This window comes from Eptatretus burgeri, chromosome 6, assembly GCF_056783735.1.
Source record: "Eptatretus burgeri isolate ZD-2024b chromosome 6, Ebu_testis_v1, whole genome shotgun sequence".
NCBI lineage: Eukaryota > Metazoa > Chordata > Myxini > Myxiniformes > Myxinidae > Eptatretus > Eptatretus burgeri.
The window spans coordinates 18,685,041-18,709,020 of NC_140966.1; the positions used below are offsets into that span (position 1 = coordinate 18,685,041).

Below are 23,980 nucleotides of genomic sequence, written 5' to 3' on the forward strand. Positions count from 1 at the left end.
TACCCAGCACATCATTCGGGGGGAAAAAAATCCAGTCTTGGCTGACCAAGGCAGAAGTCATCGTGCGTCAAATAAAATGTCCCAAAATGTGTGAGCATGCCTTGGTCTTTTGTTAGTGCCCTGTATCGCCGTGCACCCACTCGCAAACAGGCTCGAACACCAATCAACTTCACGTCACCCCCAGGAACCAGGGACACCAAGAATCAGGTACGAGAAGAACCAGCAGGAATGGTCCAACCATCACCCACTGTCAGGAGCTATCCGGAGCCATAACCAATGAACAGCTGTAAGAATCTGTAAGGCGCTGTGAGGCACTGCGAGGAGCTGTAACCAGCTGTCACCATTTGTCACAAAACTGTCAGGAAGTCACCAACTCAATGGAATTGTCAGCAACCATCACCCAGCTGTCACAAACTGTCAGGAAAGCAGTCCTCCTGTCCTTTTTATAAGCGACCAGTGTGGACAGAGCCTCAAGCAGACTTCCGCCAAATCCAGCTTGCCTATTGGCTCATCGTCGCATGTGGCCAACCGTCAACTTCGCGATCATTCCTTCCTTACAAGAGCGAGACCCAACCCCAAATCAACACAGGCCTGGTTTACGATGCCATGTTTGGGATGCTGGACGAATGGCAGAAAGCAGCCATTTACCAGAATTACCGAGCGAAAACATGAAGTGCTCACAAAACGTCAAGAACAACAATGACCTCTCCGTTCAGCCTGACATGAACAAGAGCCAGCCAGCGTCCATAGAGCTGCCGGACGGGGCATCAAATGTAGATGGAAAAAGGTGGATGTCAAACGTCGATGAAAGAGTTGGGTGTCGAACGTCAATGAAATAGATGTGGGTGAGGTAAATGATCCACAGCTATATTTGACTGTCAGACTGTCAGAAAAACCCACGGTGTGCTGAATCAAATGTCCTGCAAGTCCAAAGTGTAAATAAATCGTCCACCTCCAAGCCAATGTGTCCTGATGGAAAGGGGGTAGACCGAGCCTCCGTTGGGCTAACAGCTATCTCATGTGCATGAACATGTCATAAAGAGGAAAAGGCCATTCCATAAGAAAGAGAATCTGTTCTATACCCTTCTTCAATGCATCAAAGTGTTAGAATCTCACCAGACAAGGGGATGGGTCTATCCTGGACATGCATTTATGGAAATAACTGTCGAAGGACCTAAATATTGTCTGCATTAGTTGGATCTGATTATGAAATCCATAACTATATATATATATATATATATATATATATATATATATATATATATATATATATATATATATATATATATATATATATATACATATGTATTGGAGTGAAACCAACTTGGTTTTTGGCAATTACAACGTATTTTAATTCGCGATTTTGGAGACTTTAATGAAAAAAGATATTTGGGGGATGAGTAAATTTGGATTAAGCCTAATGGATATTTTCTGATATTTTGGCAATCAAAATATTCTAAATTGTGCATTGGTCAATGAAAACATCCTAAAACCACTTGCTCACAGATTGTACCCCAAAATGCTGTGGTGACTCTTTCGATGGGCATTTTCTAATATTACCACCTGTCTATTTTGGGAAGCAGTTTTTCTTGGAGCAGCAGAGACGCCACTGATTACCATGGCCAGATTCCGTGCCTTGTCAGCAAGAGGAGTTTGCCGAAGCGTTAGTTTTTCACTTCAACTGAATGTTATGAGAAAGGTCATCACAGACATTTTTAACTCAGAAAGTTGCCTTTGGTTCATGAAAATAGTCAGTTTTGCTTTATGTGAAAGATTGGGTGTTAAATGGGACGGTATTCACTGCATTAAGGAGCCATGTAGATATTACAAAAAAAGGGGAGGGCAAAGTTGATAAAGTGGATTGGGAAAACATGGGGAAAATAAATGGAATGAACACATTATTCATTCAAGCAATTAGAAACAAGAACATATTGGACCTTGTTAGCAATAATTAACATGAAATGGAGTTGTACTGTCATTCAATCTTTTAACCTTTCTTCACCCAATCTGTAAAAATAACATTGACCTGCTTGTGTAGCATAGCCCGCTGTCTTCTATGTCTTAAGGACATTACACATCTAACTCAGGAAGGCCCATTGCAACAAAAATGTCATACATGCTCATAGCTCCTCTCCCCAATTTTGAATGCAATATAAACATTCCATGTTGATATGCAGTCAGCTCGTCACCTCATGACATCCTGATTATATCAGAGTTTCCATATCTGGTTGCTTTACAGTGTGAGATTAATTTGCGCATCCAGGTTGGGAGTTTTCATTCCAAGTCTACGTGCTGCTGTACAAGTTTTACAATGGGTGTGCTTCTGTGTATTACGGTGTAATAAGGGAGGAAATCTCCATAATTTTTGGCACCAATAATATGTAGACGCCTCTTAAGTCCAAGATTTTTAAAGCATCGTGATATATTTATCGTAAATTAATTATCAGAGCTTTCACTGACAATCCTGAGTGTAAGACTGTGAACTTTATCAATAGCATTGAATTTCACTTTTTTTTTAATGCCATTCCTAACCCCATGACCTTGTCTGACATGGTGTGGAGGTAGTGCACTTTCCTCTAAGAGGTCAAGCCTGGGTTTGATTCTCAGACTGTCAAACTGGTGTTTCACAGGCAGGGTTTTGCATCACTGGGTGTACTGTCCCTCGGATAAATGTTAAGCTGGGCTTTATACTTAAACAATAGCAATGCCAATTTATGCAAAAGTATCCAACCTTCATATATATATATATATATATATATATATATATATATATATATATATATATATATATATATATATATATATATATATATATATATGTATGTAATAGCATTTCCATGTTTATAATATCTATGTTTCTATAACTACAGTGACTACTTACGCAGCATATTCATTTCATGAACCATTGCAACGACTGTCTGAGTTCTAACAATCGAATGACTCACGAAGACGTACCCAGATCACATGTTTCTGTTTAAAGCTGAAATTTCAAGCACATACTCTATGCCTCCTCTTTTTGTTTGCAGTCAGGTGTCCCAACATCAACAGCTTGTGTCACATTGTGATGTAAGGCAATTTCTTGTAATTTGGGCAATGTTTTCACTTTCCTGTGCAATGTCCCTCATGGCACATTGAGTGATTAATCAAAAAGCAATTCAACTGTTTGAGTTGTTTTGCCTCTGGAGTTCTTGTTAATTGGACTTCCTGAGCCGGTCGTGCATGTGGCAGAGGTGAATGTAAACAGTTCCTCGTTGTTGGAACCCAGCACAGCCTGGCCATTTTCTTATCATGCCAGACTTTTCTGGCAATACCAAAGGCAGGCAATTCTGCAGGGTGTGTTCTTCTCCTTCTTCTTTTTTTGTATACATCATTGAGGCTTCTGAAAGAGCTCGAGCAGAATGGAAAGGAATGAAATGGAAAGGGAGAAATATCAACAGCCGAGTCGAAATGAGAGTGAGATCAAGGGGAGCAGGAGAAGGACATATGGGGTGAACAAGCTGCAACACTGCAAGAAGAGGAACAAACCAATCAACAACTAACAAACAAAAAGATGTGAGGGAGATTGGTGAAAAAAAAAATCACAATAACCTGGAAAAAGGGATTGCCTTGGGGACAGGGTCATTAGGGGTAGAATAAATCATGAGTATGGATGGGGGATGACCTGAGGTAGTGGTGAACAGCTACCTTGCATTACTGGAGGGAAGATTGGGACTGAACACATTGGGGAAGTCTGTTCCACAGGTGAGTGAAAAGAGGAACAAATAAGTAGAGGTGAGCAGTGAGCCTGGATTTTTGGGGTTTTACAAGAAGACTGTTACTGGCAGACCATGTGCGCCCTGAAGAAACCAAGGAGGGACAGAACAAAGAGAGGGCTCTGTCCCTCCCTGGGAGCAATGGTCAGAGGTTGGACAGTTGCTTCTTAATATAATCATGTTCACAGTGTGTAATACACATGTGCCTGGGTTTCGTAGATTGAAGCAGACATTGCTGCCATGATTAGTGTTGTCGATGATTAAGCACAAATGCAATTACTTCTCAAATTGTGGTTATTGCCAAAAACTGACTTGTTCAGAATGTTTCTAAATTTCTATTTAAAACTCCATATTGTGAGCCCTCGAGTGAGTGCCAAAACGATGTAATTAAAGTTAGGCCTCGGGACTCTTGACAAGCATGATAGTCTTTCCTTGATATACTCCACACAGAAAGCACATTCTGCTAACATCAAGTTACTTCTCATGTATGCATTACCAGCTGCAAGCTGCATGCTTCATTGCTGGTGATGCAGATAAGGTGCTGATGCATGTTATTAAATTTGGTGTGGAAAAAATAAAACAACGAATGAAGATGCTTTAGCCCATAGCAACATCTTTTGTGACAAACTTTTATAGAGTCTGTGTGCTTTCAAAAATAAGTTCAGTGCAATTGACCTTGTGCAGCTACATAGAAGAGAGATAACAAACAAAAATTAAATCCTCAAAATTTATACTATAATTCAAGAAAATCGTTGCAGCACAATTCACCGATTGTGGGTTTTTTTTTTTCTTGAAGGTGGAGTAGGCCATAAAAGACTCATGCATTACACATACAAGGAAAGATGTCTCACGACCATGAGGGAGATCTCATTCACTTTGCCATCCAAACCCCATTACTTCTCCAATATCACATCAGCAGACTTTTTTTTTCCCTCTCACAAATTAAAGCCACAGCTTTGTGGCAGGTACATGCGATGAAATAGTGAGCTGAATGATGCTCTGAAGGTTACACGCAGAGGTGGCGTCAGAGCCATGCAACCGCTGCAATTGCATGGGGCCCCGAGTCCACCAAACCACTTGTTCATTGTCGTGTCCAAATATCAGCGTCATAGCTCAAAAGTTGCCCGAGATATTGGTCGAACGAGAAAGAAAATAAATAAGTAATGATTAAATCGAAAATAATTAAGTAATAAATAAATAAAAAATTAAAAGTAGAGTTTTGTCAAAGCAATTGTTTACTGTTGTGCCAACATCTGACCTTCCGAGCTCAAAGGATGGCTGAGATATCCCCTGGACAAACAAACAAGAAAATGGAGTGAAAACTGAGAACGCCCTTTTGGTGTTCATCATTGCTGGGCCCTTCGGTGCCTGGCGATGATGTCATGCAGCACCTGGAGATGGATTGGGAGGGGCGGTGAATAATAAAATATGTATAATTCAGAACGAAGCCGAAGCTGATAGCTGTATACCTCAACATGGCATTTTTTTTGTCGAAACTGGAAAAAGGCACTAAAACATTGGAGTTCTGGATTTTTTTGCAGTCAAGTCCAAAGCAACATCGGCTAAGCGAGTGTGAAAATAATACGGAGTCCTCTTACTTGTGATACAATTGAGGGTTCTGAAGCATCACTCGTGATTCCCTCTCCCACCAGCATTACCAGGAATGGCGTTACATGGTCCACAATTATGGAGAGAATTTGCATCTCCCCACCTTTGGAACCACTGAGGTGTATTCCATGACCAACTAGCGCAGCACTCAGTAGAGCACATACCTCCACCAAGTTGAACAGTTTACATTTTGGATCCCACTGAGCACCGAGAGGTCGGATATCTCAATCCAGACGTTAATCAAAATTTAATCGGATTGTTCTTGTCATTTCACTAACTCATCCACCTAGTTTTGTCACAATCTGTCCGTAACGTTTTGAGATATCATGCTGCATATCGTTTTTCACCCCATCTCTCAATGGTGAAGAATCACATAAAATTATTTTTTTTTAATCTTATATCCAGATCTGGATTTGGATCCTAACCAAAATCGAATTGATTCATTCTTGTCATTGTCACACACCCAATATGTCCACCGTGTTTGTCCGAATCCATCCACAACATTTTGAAATATGTTATATATTGTTTTTAGCCCTATCTCTTAATGGTGAAGAATCACTGAAAAAATTCTAGTATTCGGATTCGGATCTTCACCAAAATTGAACAATTCGTCCTTGTCACACACCCAACTTACCCACCAGGTTTCATCCGAAACCGTTCCCAGACAAACAGATAGACTAACAGACAGACAGGGATGAAAACATAACTTCCGCCCACCTTTGGTGGCGGAAATAATAAGCTTGTAGAGTGCCCACCAAATGGCTTAAACAGAATGGTTGATAAGGAATGGCTGTCTTGGAAAGTGATAACTAGCTGATTGGTAATGGAACACACCCCCTGGTGAGTGGGCAATGAAGTCACTACAACCTTTGCCTCATGACCCGTGGTCCCCTTTGCAAGTTTAGTTGGTTGAGATTGCATAAGTAACAACCGAATACATCGACGTCAGACGGACGGATGTGAAAATGCTCATTTTAGTGTCATGTCAGATTAGCAGGGATCAGTGCAGCGGCTCCACTGGGCCACTATTGAGTTTTGCACGGGGCTCCCAAATGACAAATGCCACTTATGGTTTCACGCAAACATCTTTCATTGAATGACTTCCAAGGCTTATTTGTGAAGCTCAATGGATCACCGGATGATGCATATTTGACTCATCACAAACTAATAAGGATGAATAAAGTTTGTCACTGTGCATTTTCCTTTGTTGATTTATACTGCCAGTCCTGAACCATTTTGATTAGCTCTTGCAAATGGCTGCGAGGATGTTCTTTCATTCAATGAATTACTTGTTACATGCAATGTTGAACAGATAATCTACGCTGGGAATACATGTCATGCTGCGCAGTTAAACTTGGGAGTCAATGCCACTTACAGGATAGTTTCAATGCAGAATGCCAATTAATTGCAGGAAAATGTCAAAAGGGGTAAAATTGGCTTGTGATTCGCAAATTAATGAAAACATCATGTTTGCTTTGCCATCGACATTGTAGATGATGAGCTGATTTCATTTGTTTTCTTCTTCCCTCTCCCAGTGGCCTACTTCTGCAGGAAGACAACCGACCCGATGAAGCCTTGCGATATTATCAGTTGGCCGTCAGCTCACGGCCCACACTGGCCTGTATGTACGCAAACATTGGCACCATTTTAATCACCTCTTTTTATTATCATCATCATTTTCATCACCGATTCAGTATTCATGTGAAAATACCTTCCCAGTTTGAGCTGCCAGATTTCAGTCGTCATATTGAGAAAAAGACTGAAACAAGGAGCAGTGATACTTATTGGAGGCATTTAATCTTTAAATCCTATTTTCCACTTTTTTTCCCAATTTACCACTTGTTACTATCTGAGAAGTACTTTTTACCTCCGCCACCGAAGGTGAAGGAGGTTATGTTTAAACGCTTTTCTGTCTGTCTGGTTGTTTGTTTGATTGTCTGTTTGTGTACAGGATAGCTCAAAAAGTTTGGACGGATCCGGATGAAATTTTGTGGACAGGTTCGGTGTGTGACAAGGACAAACTGATAAGATTTTGGTGAAGATCCGGATCTGGATCCGTGTCCGGATCCGCTAATTTTTAAAGTGATTCTTCACCATTGAGAGATAGGGTAAAAACGATGTATAGCACAATATCTCAAAAAGTTTGGGACGGATTTTGATCAAACTTGGTGGACAGGTTGGGTGCGTGGCAAGGTAGAATTGATTCAATTTTGGCGAAGATCCAAATCCGGATCTGGATACGAGAGTTGTTTAATTTTTAAAGTGATTCTTTTAAAGTGATTTTAAAGAGATATAGGGCCAAAAACGATATAGTACTGTATAGCATGATATTTCGAAAATGTATTGGGCCCGATTATGTTCTCGTGGATCAGGCATTGCGTGGCGGATGTATGTGCTCTTCCGAGTGTCCTTCTCGTTTATATTTAAAATTGAGCGTGGAATAGCAGGGGAAAATATGAATAGGGTGGAATATGACATGATTTGACTTACACTGCCCTCTCAAAGCTCTGGAGGCAAGAGTAGAGTTGTGCTTGCTCAAGGTGGAGGGGAGGAGGGGATTACATTGCTGGAATAAAAGAGAAATATAGATTAGAGGTGAGCAATCATCTTGAATTTTGTAATATTATAAAGTTGCGAGTTACTGGAGGAATTGTGTTTGTCCTGAAGAGGTTGGGGAAGGGAGGAAGGTGGGTGGTAGAGGGATAAAATAGCAGTGGGTGCAAGATGAGAAGAGAGGCTAAAGAAAACAGCGAGTCTGCCAACCTTAATGGTGGGAGAGAGAATCAGGCCTTTTGCATCTTATTCTTTTTGGGTGATGCTGGTGGAGAGTGAGAGCTTTGGATTTTACAGCGTACACGAGTAAAAGCTATGAAGTGGGGGACCATAGGGGAGAGATATATTGAGTTGCTGAGAAAGGCTTTGTGGGCAGTAAGAAGTTCATATTTACTGAGGAAGTATTTGTCACAAGCTCTGGGAATACACGTCACTCTGTCTGCAGTACACCCACCACCAGCAACATTAGCAGTCAAGTGACCCTCGAATCACAATGTGCCCTTTTACTACAGCAGCTCCAACAAATACCTAAAGTCTAAAGAGAACTCCTCTGGTTCTGATGGGCTAAAACACATCATACTCGGATTTATACAGCACCACTAAAAACAATTATGCAGATGTCTGAGTGGAACTTTTGTAACGCTGCTCGGGCAGATAATACAGCTGAGGTCCAGTCTGCATTTGGTACTCATAATGGTTGATAGAGGCTGGATACAAGCAGTCATTTCGAAGTTTGGGTAGGATTAAAAATCCAATGGAGTGAACCCCATAGAAAATCATACTACTGTATATAATTTGGTGTGTGTGTGTGTGTGTGTGTGTGTGTGTGTGTGTGTGTGTGTGTGTGTGTGTGCACTCTGAAAACGACTGGACAGAATCAGTTGAAATTTGGTAGTTGTACATGGGGTGTGCCCAGTAAGGTTTTGGGAATTAATTAAAAAATTCATAGTTCCCAGAGTTTGGGAGGGAGGAGACGAAGAAACCAAAGTCTCTGTTTGAATGTGCATTGTGTATCACCGTGTCTGGTGGGAGAGTATTTTACAAGACCCTCCAGTTTCTTCTTCTGCTTCTTCTTTCGGCTGCTCCCGTTAGGGGTCGCCACAGCGGATTATCCGTTATGATCCGCATTGTGATTTGGCACGAGTTTTACGCCGGATGCCCTTCCTGATGCAACCCTGGTTGCCTCTTATGACACAGGGATATGGTACACCTATTTTAACCGGGGTATACACCGGGCACAGTACACTGGTACGCACTTCGCCGACCTCGGAAGGATGACAGGCTGAGTCAACCTACTGGTGTATTAATTCAATGGCCCAACGGGGCTTGAACTCAGGACCTTTTGGATCCCAAGCCGCTGCCCTAACTACTGTACCAACACCAGGCATGTGGACAAGTCCATCCAGCTTACATATTATAATAGTATTACCGAATGAAAACCTTTTGGAATTGAGATCGACTTGGACAATTTACAAACGTGCTCTATATTTTATACACTCCAAAACCACTGGGGGAAATATGTTGAAAAGTTGTGGTTGTGTTACGAATCTGGCAGCCATGAGCACTCAACATTCAGGTCCCCGTAGATCAGTTATTTCGATAAGTATGTCTATAGTTATAATCCCTCCCCTATGTCTAAGAGGAACTGAGTGTATGTGCGCTGAGTTATTTTGTAGTTAGTTTCTTATATTCCCCAACACCAACCCCAACAACAACACCAACAACAACGGCATCCTCCCTGGCTTCCTTCCACCATCAGCCTTTCCTACACGCATACGTGCCGAGTGCCTGTGGGCAGAGTTCCATTGGCAACCGACACATTGGCTTCGCTCCAGGGTCGAGCAAGATGTGTTGCCTTCAGCCAATGGGCAAAGTGCGAGCGACATACACCGCGTTCCAGCCAATGCGGAGACACGTCGCCCAAAGAAGGAGGAATTCCTCTCAGGGGGATGGGCTGCGAGGATGCTCGCCATGCCCCCCGGAAGAATCACGAACGGCGAGTGGATCGCCTGAGATGAACTGGCCAATCCGGAGGTGAGTTGCGTCGGGGAGGGTTTCCCCCCACCCCGTGCAGGAGGGGGGGGGGTTAAGAGAAGCGCGGGGTGTGCAAGAAGAGGTCTTTTTTCCCTTGAGCCTGTCCCGAGAGGATCGCCTGCCTGCGAGTCGGTCCCGCCGAGAATCGCTTGCCTGTCTTGTCTGCTGGCGCTCACTGTCTCGTTGCTTGCTGGAGGAGTGTGCTGGAGCCTGATGCTACCCTCCGTACCCGGTTCTTTCAGCGGCATCGAGTTGCGGGTTCGACTCCCGCTGAGCCGGATCGTCAAGGGCCGCACGAGGCGGGAAGATCCAAGCTGGCTTCTTACCTCCCGCTCACCTTCCCTCCAAGCTGTGGGTATCAATAAAGACCCGACGGGGTCCATTTCTTTTTGGGGGTGTGTGTCTGGTGCGGGCCAGTCCTTTAAGTAGCACCTGTATATGTGCTTGTGTATAAATTTCCATTTCATTTATATTCGGTTAACTCTGCCCTTACTTGCTCCCCTCGTTCCCCGATTATTGTAAATAAATTCCCTCTTGTATGTCCCAGCTCCTTCCCTGTCATTTCTTTCATTGGCTTAGCACGGTGCGTATTGAGAAATAGCAAGGCAGTAAATTGTTCATTTGGACCGACAGGCCTCGGTAACTATCTGCTCGGGTTACACACGGTTCGGGCACGGTAACGGCTCATCCCGCTCGAGGTCTATCGAGGATGTGAATTCCCTGATAGCTTTGCTGCATGGGTACTTAGGTATATTGAAGTTTGGCAATTAACCCTACCCCACGCAGTCGAATTATTGGTGATTTATGGTCCTGTAAGGGACCCGTGCTTTTTGGACTTATCCGAGGGTCACGACCTAAATTCCGGTGTGTTCGGTGGAGCCGACTCTACTGCTCCCTCTCGCGGTCGCGCTCGCCACCAAGACCCGGCACCACAACAGTTGAACTTGCGGTGTGCTTGGGAATCTTCTTCTAAATTGTGATGACCACGTCCAACTTGTTTTTATTTTGTCCAACATGACCACATCCAACAAAAAAAATTGGTGAATGTTTTAAAATCATAATTTGACTCCTTTGCTTTGTTTTGTTTGACTTCAATGCACTCCTGCGCCACTGGTTGGAATGTCTTCAAAGTTTTAGCATCTCAGTAAAAAAAAAAACCAAAATTTTTGGATTGCCATGTACAACTGATGTTCGTTAGTTATTTACTTACTTGCTTATTTACTTACTTAATCCATTATTTTTCAGTCAATTGACTGTTGTTCCTATTCCTGGAGTGGGCCTCTCCCCCATCTTGCCACTCCCATTGGAAATGGGAGTTTTTAGTAAATGTAACTTGAGGAAAGCAGATATCTACACATATATATATATATATATATATATATATATATATATATATATATATATATATATATATATATATATATTATATATGTACAGTATATATCTATCTATATGTAAAAGGAGCCGTGCATGTGTGCGAATTCCACCCATTGGTTGGACAGATCGCTTGACACCACCCACAATTTCTTTTTCTTTTTTTTACCCTTTAAAACCATTTAGAAATACCATTTACAACCTCAGAATTACCCTTTCAGAACCTTTCATAACTTACCCTTTGGAACCCCTTCTCTCAAGCAGTGCTTTTACTGAGGACGTGATGCAGATTTGCTCTTATTTCTGACGATTTTCTCTTAAATTTGTGAGTTGAACAGGTGACTGTGATGGGTTTCTGTGAAGTCGGTGATAGCATGATAGGGGAGCAGAAAGCGTTACCTATCCCGCTGTTTCGATGTGGGAATACCTGTTTGCTTTAATAAGTGGGAGAAGGGTGAGAGTAAAGATGGGACAGCTTTGGAAAGGGGGTGGGGGGGGGGTTGAGTCTTTAGGGTTGGGAGAAGTGGTGAAAATCAAAGATGAGACAGACTTTGGAGTGGGAGGTTGAGGATCTTTTATGAAGAGTTATTAGAATTGCACGTGTAATTGCACTCACAATAAAAATGTAATTGTGTGTGTGTGAGAGAGAGAGGAGAGGAGAAATATAAAAACACAGTAGTGGGGGGGGGGGGGGGTGGGGTCGGCACAATCACCCGACGGGTAATGTGCTGGTACTTGTATAAAATATAAGTAGATCTGTTCCGATAACCTACTGAAAGTTCATCATTCATTGAACCTTTTGAGGTCATCACAAAGGTAATTAGCTCCGAAATTTCCACACGAAGCAAAACCTAACTGGGACGGCACTCATGTAGTGCATAGTCTCACCTCGTGCATTCATTCTTAACAAAAAAAACCAACATTAAGCAAACATGCTACTATTGTGGCCTATATACCATTATCCTCCATGCACCCTATTATGTCACATAGTTTCTGGACATGGGTTATAAATGTCATAAATTTTACTTATTCACTCACATTCATTCATCGATCAGATATACGAAATTTCAGATTTTTCGGAAAAAGATTTCAATCCAGCCAATTATGGCTGGAATACCAAGCACTTCACCAATGACGGCATCACTATCACCCTGTATACACCATGGGGAGTTGATGACATGTGCCAAGTTTCAATTTTTTTCGTTGGGTGGTTTCGGAGAAAATGATGTTGAACTTTTTTTTCCTTTTATCCAATATGGCTGCCATACCATGTGACCCTTGACATCAGCAACATCAGTAAAAGATTACCCATGGGGAGTCCCTCCTATGTTTAAAGTTTTAGTTTTGCATTGATCAGAAAAACGTCTCCAGATTAAACCATTTTTAATGTGAAAATATATAGACGTGGACGCACGCACGCACGTGCGCACATACACACACACACACACACACACACACACACACACACACACACACACACGACACTAGGTAGGGGTGCATACCTCCGCCATACTGAACAGGTTATGTTTTGTTATCCCACTGACAGACCAGATCTGGATTCGGATCTGAACCAAAATCTAATCGGCTTGTTATTGTCACCGATGCAACTCACCCACCTTGCTTTGTTAAAACCTGTCCACGGATTTTTGAGACATCATTCTATACCTCGTTTTGGACCCTATCTCTCAATGGTGAACAATCACTAAAAAAGTAAAAAATATTTCTACATCCAGATCTTCACCAAAATCGAATGAATTTGTCCTTCACCGAACCTGCCCACCAAGTTTCGGCCAAATCCATCGATAACTTTGAGATATCGTACAACTATATAGTTTTTGGCACTATCAATAGTGAAGAATTGCTTAAATTCTCATGTCTGGATCTGGAATCGTATATTCACGAAAATCTAAGCATTTCGTCCTTGTCACAAACCCAACAAGTCCACCAAATTTTCTCCGAATCCATCCATAACCTTTTGCGATATCCTGCTCACAGACAAACAAACAGGTGAAAATATAACCTCTGGCCACCTTGACGGAGGAAACAATCACATCCTTAATAACAATAACTTTGGAATTTAACAATGGTATAAGCCTGCTGGCTTCTCTTGTAATATATATATATATATCATGAGGTCTTTAATGCCCCTGCTCTCTATATTTGAAAAAGGTTAATGCTTTTTCCAAAATATGACATGTTCCCTAATCTCCAATGTCACAGCACCAGTGGACTATTTTTGTCAGGTGAGAAATCACTTGGATTGGATTTTGAAATCACCTGTCAAACCAAAATTAAGCAGCTCATCGAATACTAGATTACTGCTGAATGAACCCCTCACAATCAATTAATGAATTAAAATTTCAAATCCAACTGCAACCCATTGTTTTAACGTCAAAAGTAATGTGCATCCTCTACTTCTTGTGGATGTAAATCTGATTTTTTTTTTTTTATTGTATAATGCATCACTTTAATATGTCGAAAAGTGACACAACAGGGAAACTGTGAATCAAATGAATATCGAACTGTAAATCCAGCTTCGTAGTCTCATCTAAATTATGTCGTGTCTTCCCACCAAATATAACTTCCCTTTGACAAAATAACTCATTTACAGCCGCACGCGTACCCCCATCCACAATGGCTCTTACACACTGTTTGTGAGGTTATTATTGGAATACCGTACATACATTGACCTACTTATACTGTAGATCCATTGGTGTCTGTTTCCCATGTTGTCCTCATTCCATGACAGTTTGTTAATTATTTTGCCATTCAAGTTGCTGTTTGCTTCCGACAGAATCTTTTCACCACCCCCACTCAGGCCGTACCAAAGCTGATGAATTTCCCCTTAACAGCTAAACATAACCTCGTGTACGTGAAGAGGAGAGGAAGCTGTGTATTATTTTGCAAAAGTGTATGAAGCTTGCAAAAGAGCTTGTAGAATTGGAGAGAATTTGACATGTAACAACACCGCAGATAGATTTTGAGCCTGAGATCAGCGTAATTTGAAGCAAGACCATGTCTCAGAGGTTTGAACAGTAGTAGAGCTATTCGAAGAAAAAAAAAACTCCACAATGACAGCAAATTTGAGTAGATGCAACAAATTTAGCAAACTTCACCATGTTGATTGCTGTAAATTGAGTTGACATCAGAAATAACGACAAAATCAAAGATTTTTTAAAACATTCATCAATTTTTCGGCATTAGATTTTGGGATTCTTACAATCAAAACAACTGTGATTTTATTAACAAAAGATATGCCTTCAACTTGGAAAAGTTTACATGTTGAACTTTAATGTGAACCCAGTTTGTGTGAGTTGTCGATGCAACCGACTCGGCCATCAGGCAGAATGAATTGGAGGCAAAATGGAATATGTTTTGCAGCAAAATCCAATTCTGCCCATCTTTCATCTGCCTTATCACTACTCCAACACAACATGCATTTATACCGCAATACAGAACAGGAAAACCCGAGAAAACACTTAACGGCCTGACAGCATTAAATAATTATTTTTGGAAAAAATAAGTAGGATTTGTAAAAAAGAGCCACATATGAGAAAAAAACATTAGGGAAGAGGTGAGGGCAACATATAGCACACACACACACACACACACACACACACACACACACACACACACACACACACACACACACACACACACACACACACACACACACACACACACACACACACGATTGTAGCCATTACTTTAATCGTTATGTTGAAAGAAAGGCATCACAACTGAATTGGCTCATAATTGTTCTCATTTCTCCTGGGAAACCGTTATTCTTCATTTACAAAAGGGAATTGTGGGCCGGAGAGCACACACATAAAATAAAAGTATGAAGATTTAAAATACCAAAAGAAAACACGATAACACATTAAATGACATGCAAAATAAGTTTTCTTTTTGAATTTTACTGGTTGAATAGCTCAATTAGTTGCCTTTGAGCTGTGTGTCTGAGTTAAATTCCCAACCCAACAATAACCTTCTTTCTGGTGCTTCGGTCGGTGGCAGAGATATTGCATCAATTAGTGTGCCATCCATCGGATGGATATTATTCTGGGGACTCGTCTCCTGGGATTATGTGGTGGATGTTAAATATCCCATTGTGTCTTTGAGCGTGGAATATGAGAATTACCACCAGCGTTGTGGCCGAATTCCAAATTGCTACTTGCACGATGTGCTTCATCGACAACGCAGCCACCTTCATAAAATGTTAGCTGAATCACGTGCATGGCTGGGAATGAAACATTACTTGACAATCCAGATAATTGTCCTCCAAAGGTGTGAGGATTAGAGCCCAGTAAGGATGAGAGATAGATGGAGGGGGAAGGGTTAGAGGATGGGTAGAGGGACGGAGGTTGGGAGAAAGATGGAGAGCAAGGGAGAAGCATTTGTGTTGAAGACAATGCAGTCATATTTCTCCTACTACAAAAGACATGAAGGGGAAGTGATGGAAAGCTGGAAGTAGTGTAGCCATGACTCAGAAAAATGTGTGGGGGGAATAACTGGATGTATTTTTATTTAAATATCTGGAGCTCAAGGAACTTTCGACTCAGCAGAGCCCCAAAGATGACTGAAGGAGGAAGCAGGCACGGCCCATGCCTCAAATAAACATCATTGTGTAATCCCACAAATAATGTCCGTGATGATTTACTTTTGTCCTGATGAATCGATCAATCATTCAATAATAATTTGTGTTTTTAATACAGTGCTTTTCATTTAGATGACAAATGTCATCATATTAAATCCCCTTAACGTGCCTATCCCACAAATATTGAGCAAGAGTTTAAGCCTAAAGATTAGCAACTGTGGTTAAAATCGAAGTTCTCCTTTTGAGACACTTCCCAATCTATACACGCCTTTGATGGCCTTTTAATGATCAACATGATAAGCTTCCAACAGGAGATCCAATCAGATAAAATCAAAGCTCGTTGCCTTTTTTAAGGCGTCCCACACTGGGCTCATATAAATTGGAGAAGAAAACCTGTTGATATTCAAATCAAATGATTCTGTGCTACCTGCTTGTGTGTGCTCCATGATTTTCTCACCCAGATGTGACACGAGAAATGCTAATGCTATCTCTGACATCGACAATCGTCTATTCCGGCTTTCGTAGCACCCTGTGCAATAACTGGATATTAATTGTGCTTGGGATTATAAATCATTCAGTAGGCTAGTCTTTCTTCAGTACAAGACCAAATGCACCTTTAAATTGTGTGGCTGTCCCCAATGGGCTGTACACCCTAGCACATACTACGAGGATAGATTGCAGTTGACATGGACTTTCATTGTAAATAATCAAAAAATACAAGGAAGTTGGGAAAACTTCACCTATTTCTCAAGGTATTCCCCTGTAAAACATACTCACTTCTAACAAATGACGTGGAAGTGCATTGATGCGATGTGTATAAATATTAGGGATTGATCCACAGACATTTCAGGATAAGCGTTTTGATGTCTTCCTCATTCATAAACTTAATAAATACCGTTCATAAACTAATGGTGTTCTTTAAGTGATCCAAAGAGATGGAAATCCCCAAGGTGACAAGTCAAAACTGTTAAGAAGGATAATTTAGAACATCTGAACCCATTTCTACGGGAGTAAACCCAGGTCCTTTGATGGCTCATCGACGAGAAGAACTTTGGTACCCACCTAAAACTAACTATTTAGAATTTCAATTGAAGTGGAATGATTGCACACTTCTAATACTGACATCCAAATTCTTCAAAATTAGCAATTTAACACGATTAATCTTTTCTCGAGTGGAAGCAGTTGGTTGTATGTGAGAATGCTCAAAATCGCTCACCAATCACAGCTATTTTGTACTTCCTCCACTGATAATTAAAGATATAACTACTTCTTGAAAGGCATGCATTCATTACCAAATTGTGCAGATAGTCTCCCTTGAATTTCAGGTTGTTTCATCTAATTCAATCTTTGAAATTTAATTAAAAGATTCATGACTGAATCTTGTAAATTACAATGTAAATTTGGTACTTTCTAAAATGATGTCACTCCTTGGGCTTTGGCAACCACAAGGCTTCCAGAGTAATAATTGCATTCGAGGGGCATTCTTTGCAGGATGCTTCTCCGACTACTGACAGCAAGAATTATGGGCAATCAAGTGTGTGTCCAATTTATGTGCCTTCATGGATGCAATTTTCAGAAACTTTCCTGAAAAAGCCTGATAAGCAGTCTGTAAGGATGTTCTGAAGTAGCCTTTTTATATACTCACAGTTAGTTTTGCATCTTACATTACCATGCAAAAGATTGCCTCGGCAGTTAACGGGCTCAGCAGAACTCCACTGATGAATATGGATAGCAGTGCAGCTTCAAGGACGTCAAAATAGTTACAGTATACAGGATTGCTGAAAACTTTGAAAGAGAATCAGTGTCACACTAGTGGCTGCCACTAAGATTCAGACTATCTAAGGTTTTAACGTAATGTGTTTTTGCTGCTTGTTCGGAGCTTATGAGGACCAATGGAAGACTTAAGCCTCTTTCATAGCAAAAGCATGCAAGCCAATAATTCAGCAACCATGGGAACAAGGCACTTGCTTCACTTTAAATAGAAATGTGAAAGTGTCTTTTCTCCATGGTTGATGATATATCAATTTCCAGGCCGTTAGTATGGATGATGATTCGGGCCTACTTCAGCTTTAATAAACACCAAGTATCAGATCAACCTTTTACGCTTTAACAAACTTCATCAGGCTGTGTGTGGTGGTAATTTGTGTAGTGTTGATGTTTCTGAAACTAGCTCTATGACTATGTAAGTATTTTTTTTACATGGAACAACCCTTCATCAGGCTTCAGTGTAGTTCTTATTCCTTTCATATTATAGCATGTTCGATTATATTTATCGGTGAGTAAACTTTTATTTTGCAATTCATCCCAATAATAAAGCAGGTCTATTTCGAAAGAAAAAGTAGGCTTTTCACTCGTCTTTCACAACCAATCATGGGCCCACAAAGCCAAGATAGGGGCCCAGTGGCATCGAGATTCTGGGACATTTGTTGAAGTCACTCTTATTAGCTTATCTGGAAATAAATTCCAGATAAGGTATTGTCATTGTGCATCGTTTGTCCTCCTTTTTCAATTTCTCTGGCCAAACTGATGGGCTGATCCAGCTGAAATTTGCCAGCAACGTTTCGCTCCTGACTGCAACGGGGATTGCAAAGATCGTTCCGGTCATGTGACTTTAAGTTTGTCAAAATGGCTGACTTCGTAAGTTTCTTCAAAAATCTTCTTCTCCAGACCCACCAGTCAGAATGCTACCAAATTTGGGTTGCAACATTAAGCCAGGGTATGGATGCTAAATTGTGGAGGTCATGGAGATCACGTAACCAAATTGTGTCAAAATGGCCGACTTCGTCAACTTTTGGTAAAATTGTATTAATTCCTTTATAAATGTTCTTCTCCAGACCCACCAGTCAGAATGCTACCAAATTTGGGTTGCAACATTAAGCCAGGGTATGGATGCTAAATTGTGGAGGTCATGCCAATCATGTAACCAAATTGTGTCAAAATGGCTGACTTCCTCAACTTTTGGTAAAATCGTATTAATTCCTTTATAAATCTTCTCCAGACCCACCAGTCAGAATGCTACCAAATTTGGGTTGCAACATTAAGCCAGGGTATGGATGCTAAATTGTGGAGGTCATGGAGATCACGTAACCAAATTGTGTCAAAATGGCCGACTTCGTCAACTTTTGGTAAAATCGTATTAATTCCTTTATAAATGTTCTTCTCCAGACCCACCACTCAGAATGCTACCAAATTTGGGTTGCAACATTAAGCCAGGGTATGGATGCTAAATTGTGGAGGTCATGCCGATCACATAACCGAATTGTGTCAAAATTGCCGACTTCATCAACTTTTGGTAAAATCGTATTAATTCTTTTATAAATCTTCTTCTCCAGACCCACCAGTCAGAATGCTACCAAATTTGGGTTATGACATTAGGACAGGGTCGTGATGGTAAATTGTGGAGGTCATGCCGATCACTTGACCAGAAGTGTGTCAAAATGGCTAACTTTGTAAATTTTTGGGAAAAATCATGTAAATTCCTTTTGAAATATTCCTCTGCAGACCCACCAGTCAGAATATGCCAACAAATTTGCATCACAATTTGCATGAGGCCAAAGCTATAGGTCCAGTGGTCCTTTTATTTATTTTGGTGCTTCATTATTTACAAATGATAATTTCAAGTGAAAATGAGATACTGATCAAATCAAAGTAATTCTCAGTTTTTGAAATGTAATCTGGTTTTTCTTTAAGGAAAAGTTAGGAGCCAAATGCAGGTGAGAGGGATGATTAAAAAAAAAATTAATTGATGAGCGTAAAAGGGCACCAACTAACATTAAAATCTTCCTTTCCCGATATTTATTCAAGAAAAGAACAACGATTAAGTGTAAAGTGAAGCCATATCTATTAATTAAACCCAACATGATTTTCTCTGTATGTGGACCTTAACTTATGATGCGATTTTTAGCATCTTTGTATGAGCTTTAGGTTACATATTAAGTTGATAATAATGCAGAGCTTTGAATGATGTGTTCCACATCAGTCTGAATTTGGCTGTGATTTGTGGAATTTAACATATCGGTTAAAGTTTCTTTGCATCAAGAAGTTTTATTCTGTCAGTATTTAAGTTCCAAAAAAATGTGATGGACTGTGTTTCTCAAATCATGTATTGGAAAGCTCGAGTTCAAACAAGTATGATCAAAATGTACAATTTATTATTGTTACGTGTATGAGGAAACCAGCTCGGGTATCGTAGTTTTATACATTTTGGATTATGCTATATAAATAGCCTTCGAAAATTGACTTAACAAGGAAGTAAAGGGGAAGACAAAAATCACTCATCTTGTACTTGTATCGACGTTTTGTTGAACTCGTTTAATTTTTTGTGGCCATATATCTCTTTCTACTGGAAGCATTGTTGTTCAACGTAATTTTCCCATTCTGTTCGATATGATGGTAAAATTGTGATTTTTTAAACAGCCTTTCTCAACCTCGGTCTGTAATTAGCATCACAAGTTGAAGTATTGAGTGGGTCTTTTGTTAAGCAGGTTAAGTTATTCACTTGTGAATTCTGCACGTTCGATGTGCCTCGTGCTTGTAACAGTACGAGATCTATTATAACCAAACCGTGATGTTGAAATCCATCAGATGCATTGCACAGAAGGTCGTTCCATACAAAACAACCAATGTGTCTTTTTTTTTTCTTCTGTAGGAGCAAGGCTCATGGAAGAGAAAGGGTAAATTCACAGTGAGGTGGTGGGGCAATAATTGGGCACAGCCGGCAAGGGGATAGATAGAGACAGAGACAGACAGCTGAAATCAGCAAATAAGAAGCATGGGGGAAGAAGGGTTAATGGGGGTAATAAAGACCATGGGTCAGATGGGAAATGACATGATGTGGCAATGTACTGTCGATTTGAAGCCCGAGAGGAAAGAGTGGGAAAGGACAGCCTTTGGAAGGAGGTTTCCGTGATGGGAGAAGTGAAAAACAAAGGAGTTGAAGTGTGCAGTTAGCCTTGATTTTGGATTTTAAACAGGAAATACTGGAAGAACTCATGCATCCTGGAATTGCTGTGGAGGGTCCGAAGACTGAGATATCTGGGGAACCAATATTGGGGAAGAGGTGGAAAAAAATATATACACCACCAACCTGCCTGTGATGTGAAAACAAAGGACCACATGCTTCAGCCTCGGCTGGATGGGAGATTTAGCTTTCACAGAATCCAGGAGAGACAGATATAATATAATGGAGCATCAGCCCTTCTTCCGCACACACACACACACACACACACACACACACACACACACACACACACACACACACACACACACACACACACACACACACACACACACACACACACACACACACACACACACACACACACACACACACACACACACACACACACACACACGTCATGATTGTGTGCGCATACATATACGCATATATTTTGCACGATTGCACACATGTTTATGCAAAATTGCATTGTGCACGATTATACCAATTATACATGCACAAAATCGTAATTATAAATGCATATATGCATGCACACACGGAGGTGAATATCTTGAGATCTGGGAGGGCTCTCCACCTTCTGAAACCCGCATATAGAGATAAAACAACCAACAACAACAACACACACACACACACACACACACACACACACACACACACACACACACACACACACACACACACACACACACACACACACACACACACACACACACACACACACACACACTTTTAACCTTTAACCCATCTATTCATTATCCAGAAAACCTTACTCTTTCTCTTCCCTTACCACCACAGAATGTACAGAGTAGTCCACCTGCACACAAATCAGTACACAGTCCCCCCATTTAGAATGAAGCTTCTGGTCCACTAAACACTTTCATGACACACTTCGTGTTGATGAATTAAATAATAATAAGAAAGATTTAAATTACTTTTTTTACACAACTTCTAATATCACGGGAACCTGTTCACATGAAAAACAATTAACCAAGATACGTAAAATATACAACTGCTGTAACTGATCACTCATGTGACATCAATAGTCAGGAGATAACATCTGAAGGCTTGTGAGGATTTTCAGGTAATATGTGCTTTTCGCACTCTACTGCTGAGTGCTGCTGGTCACACAATATTAAATAAGCTTCAGGAAGTTCTTGGAATGTGAGAGTCCCATTTGTGAACAAGGTCAGTGCAACCATTAGGCAAACCAAGTGGTCACCTGGAGCGGAAAAATGTTGGGGTGGCAAAAATGAAAGAAAGAACAATTCATGAGATTGCACAAGTAAACAAGAAAACTGTCGATGTGGTTTTCCTTTAATACGAACTGCGATGTTAATGGCCAACTGCACACGCCAGGTGAAGCCCCTCCCTCCCCTGGGGATGCCAGAGGTATTCCCAGTGATCTTGTGTTGAAGTTCTTCGTTATATGCAGCACAAGGATGCGGAGTAGCATCATTTTCTGTGGGCATAGCTGCACCACTGATGCTGTGCCTGCTGCTGGTTAGGGTGAAATTTGGCGACGGTGCTGGCGCTAGCTCGCCTACTCTTCGAGACGCTCATTTAACGTTCATCCAAGGTACTGCACACACATTGATGAATCACCGTGCCTGTGAAACACCGGCATGGCAGTTTATAGCTGGGTCGGAATTCAAGCTCAGGCTAGACAGCTCAGAGGTGAGTGTGTGTACATCTATGTCGAGGTCATCCTGTCAGCCCCGATGTGAAAGTAAGCCCCACAAACACCATCTGAAAACTGCTGGTAGCGGTGGGTGTGTCACAGGCATAAGCATCCTGGGGGAGAACCAATGGCACACGATTGCAAGGTAAAAATTGTGAATGGGAAAAGTTATCCAACAGAGAGAAAGCTCGGCAGTAGGCACGTTCTTTGTAAGAATAACATTTGTTGGAGATGCCAAGTGAATGGCGAGCCATTGCAAGACGACTTCCAAAGTTGTCACGACCACAAGATGTTTTGAACTGTGTTTGCAAAAATAAGTTCACAGGTAATGTCCCAACACATTTATTGTTCTCCACATCCTCTTTACCCTCCCAATTTCTGTAGCCAATGGTGAGCGAAACTTTTCCAAGCTAAGGTTTATTAGACCATACATCGGTTCCTCAATGATGCAATAAAGTATTGTTGGACTATCCACCGTGTCAATAGAACCTGGCATTGCACAAAACATTCACCCGAAGGGACTTCTTTCTACGTTTAGTAAATTAAAGATGCAGAAAGTTAAATTCTAAATTCTAATGATCAACTTCGTCTTTTTTGCAGGAACACACGTGTCGTATGACATCACATGATCCATATTACACATTATAAATGTGCATTTCTTTGAGTATATATATATATATATATATATATATATATATATATATATATATATATATATATATATATATATATATATATATATATTTACTGTGAAAAGTGTAGAGCAATGACCATATACAACCAGCAACAAATTCACCTATTTAATCTTACCATATTAAACACAATGTGTGTTTGTGCATTTGTTTGTGTGATGTCTGTCCCCTCTTCAAAATGACGATTTAAGAATGGTTTTAAAGGCCAGTCTTTTAACATGACAGTGTTCACTACGGTCTATTTTTTTTTCAGAATAAAAAAAAAACTCGAAAAACATTTTCCATTCAAAACTATTTACGTCTTTTATTTTGGAAATGTAGATGGTGACTTGCAACCAGGCATCAATGGCGGTGTACAGAAGCGTTATAAAAAAACAAACAATAAATACAAGGTGCAGGGAGGTGAAATTGTGCGTGATGTGTAACGCGCACAGAATAAAACGAGTGTTTATTTACATATGTGCAATGTATAACAAAATAAAGAAGATATAAGCACGCCTGATGCTAGGCCGAGGCTTCAGGCTTTGGCATGCTCATGAGGCTTTACCCTCAAAATTAAAGGTGAAGGATCACCTGGGGTGCCAAATACCCTTGCACCGGCCCTTTACAATAGAGTACTCATGCATGTCACACATACGGTATTTGCCGGCTTTCATTTATTGAATCCTGACTGTGAAATAAAAAACACGAGCCTAAAAATTCCCAGTGAGCACCTGTGAAGAAGATTTTATTTTT

The 23,980-nt window shown here is 40.8% G+C and overlaps 1 protein-coding gene across 1 annotated transcript in view; it reads left to right on the top strand.

Moving 5' to 3' along the window:
• Nucleotides 1-23,980, top strand: part of TMTC2 (transmembrane O-mannosyltransferase targeting cadherins 2) — a 237,622-nt gene that overhangs the window by 198,235 nt on the left and 15,407 nt on the right. Inside the window, exon 7 of the mRNA XM_085884190.1 lies at nt 6,896-6,981. Within this exon, the coding sequence (XP_085740316.1) occupies nt 6,896-6,981 (86 nt within the window). The remainder of the gene's footprint in view (nt 1-6,895; nt 6,982-23,980) is intronic.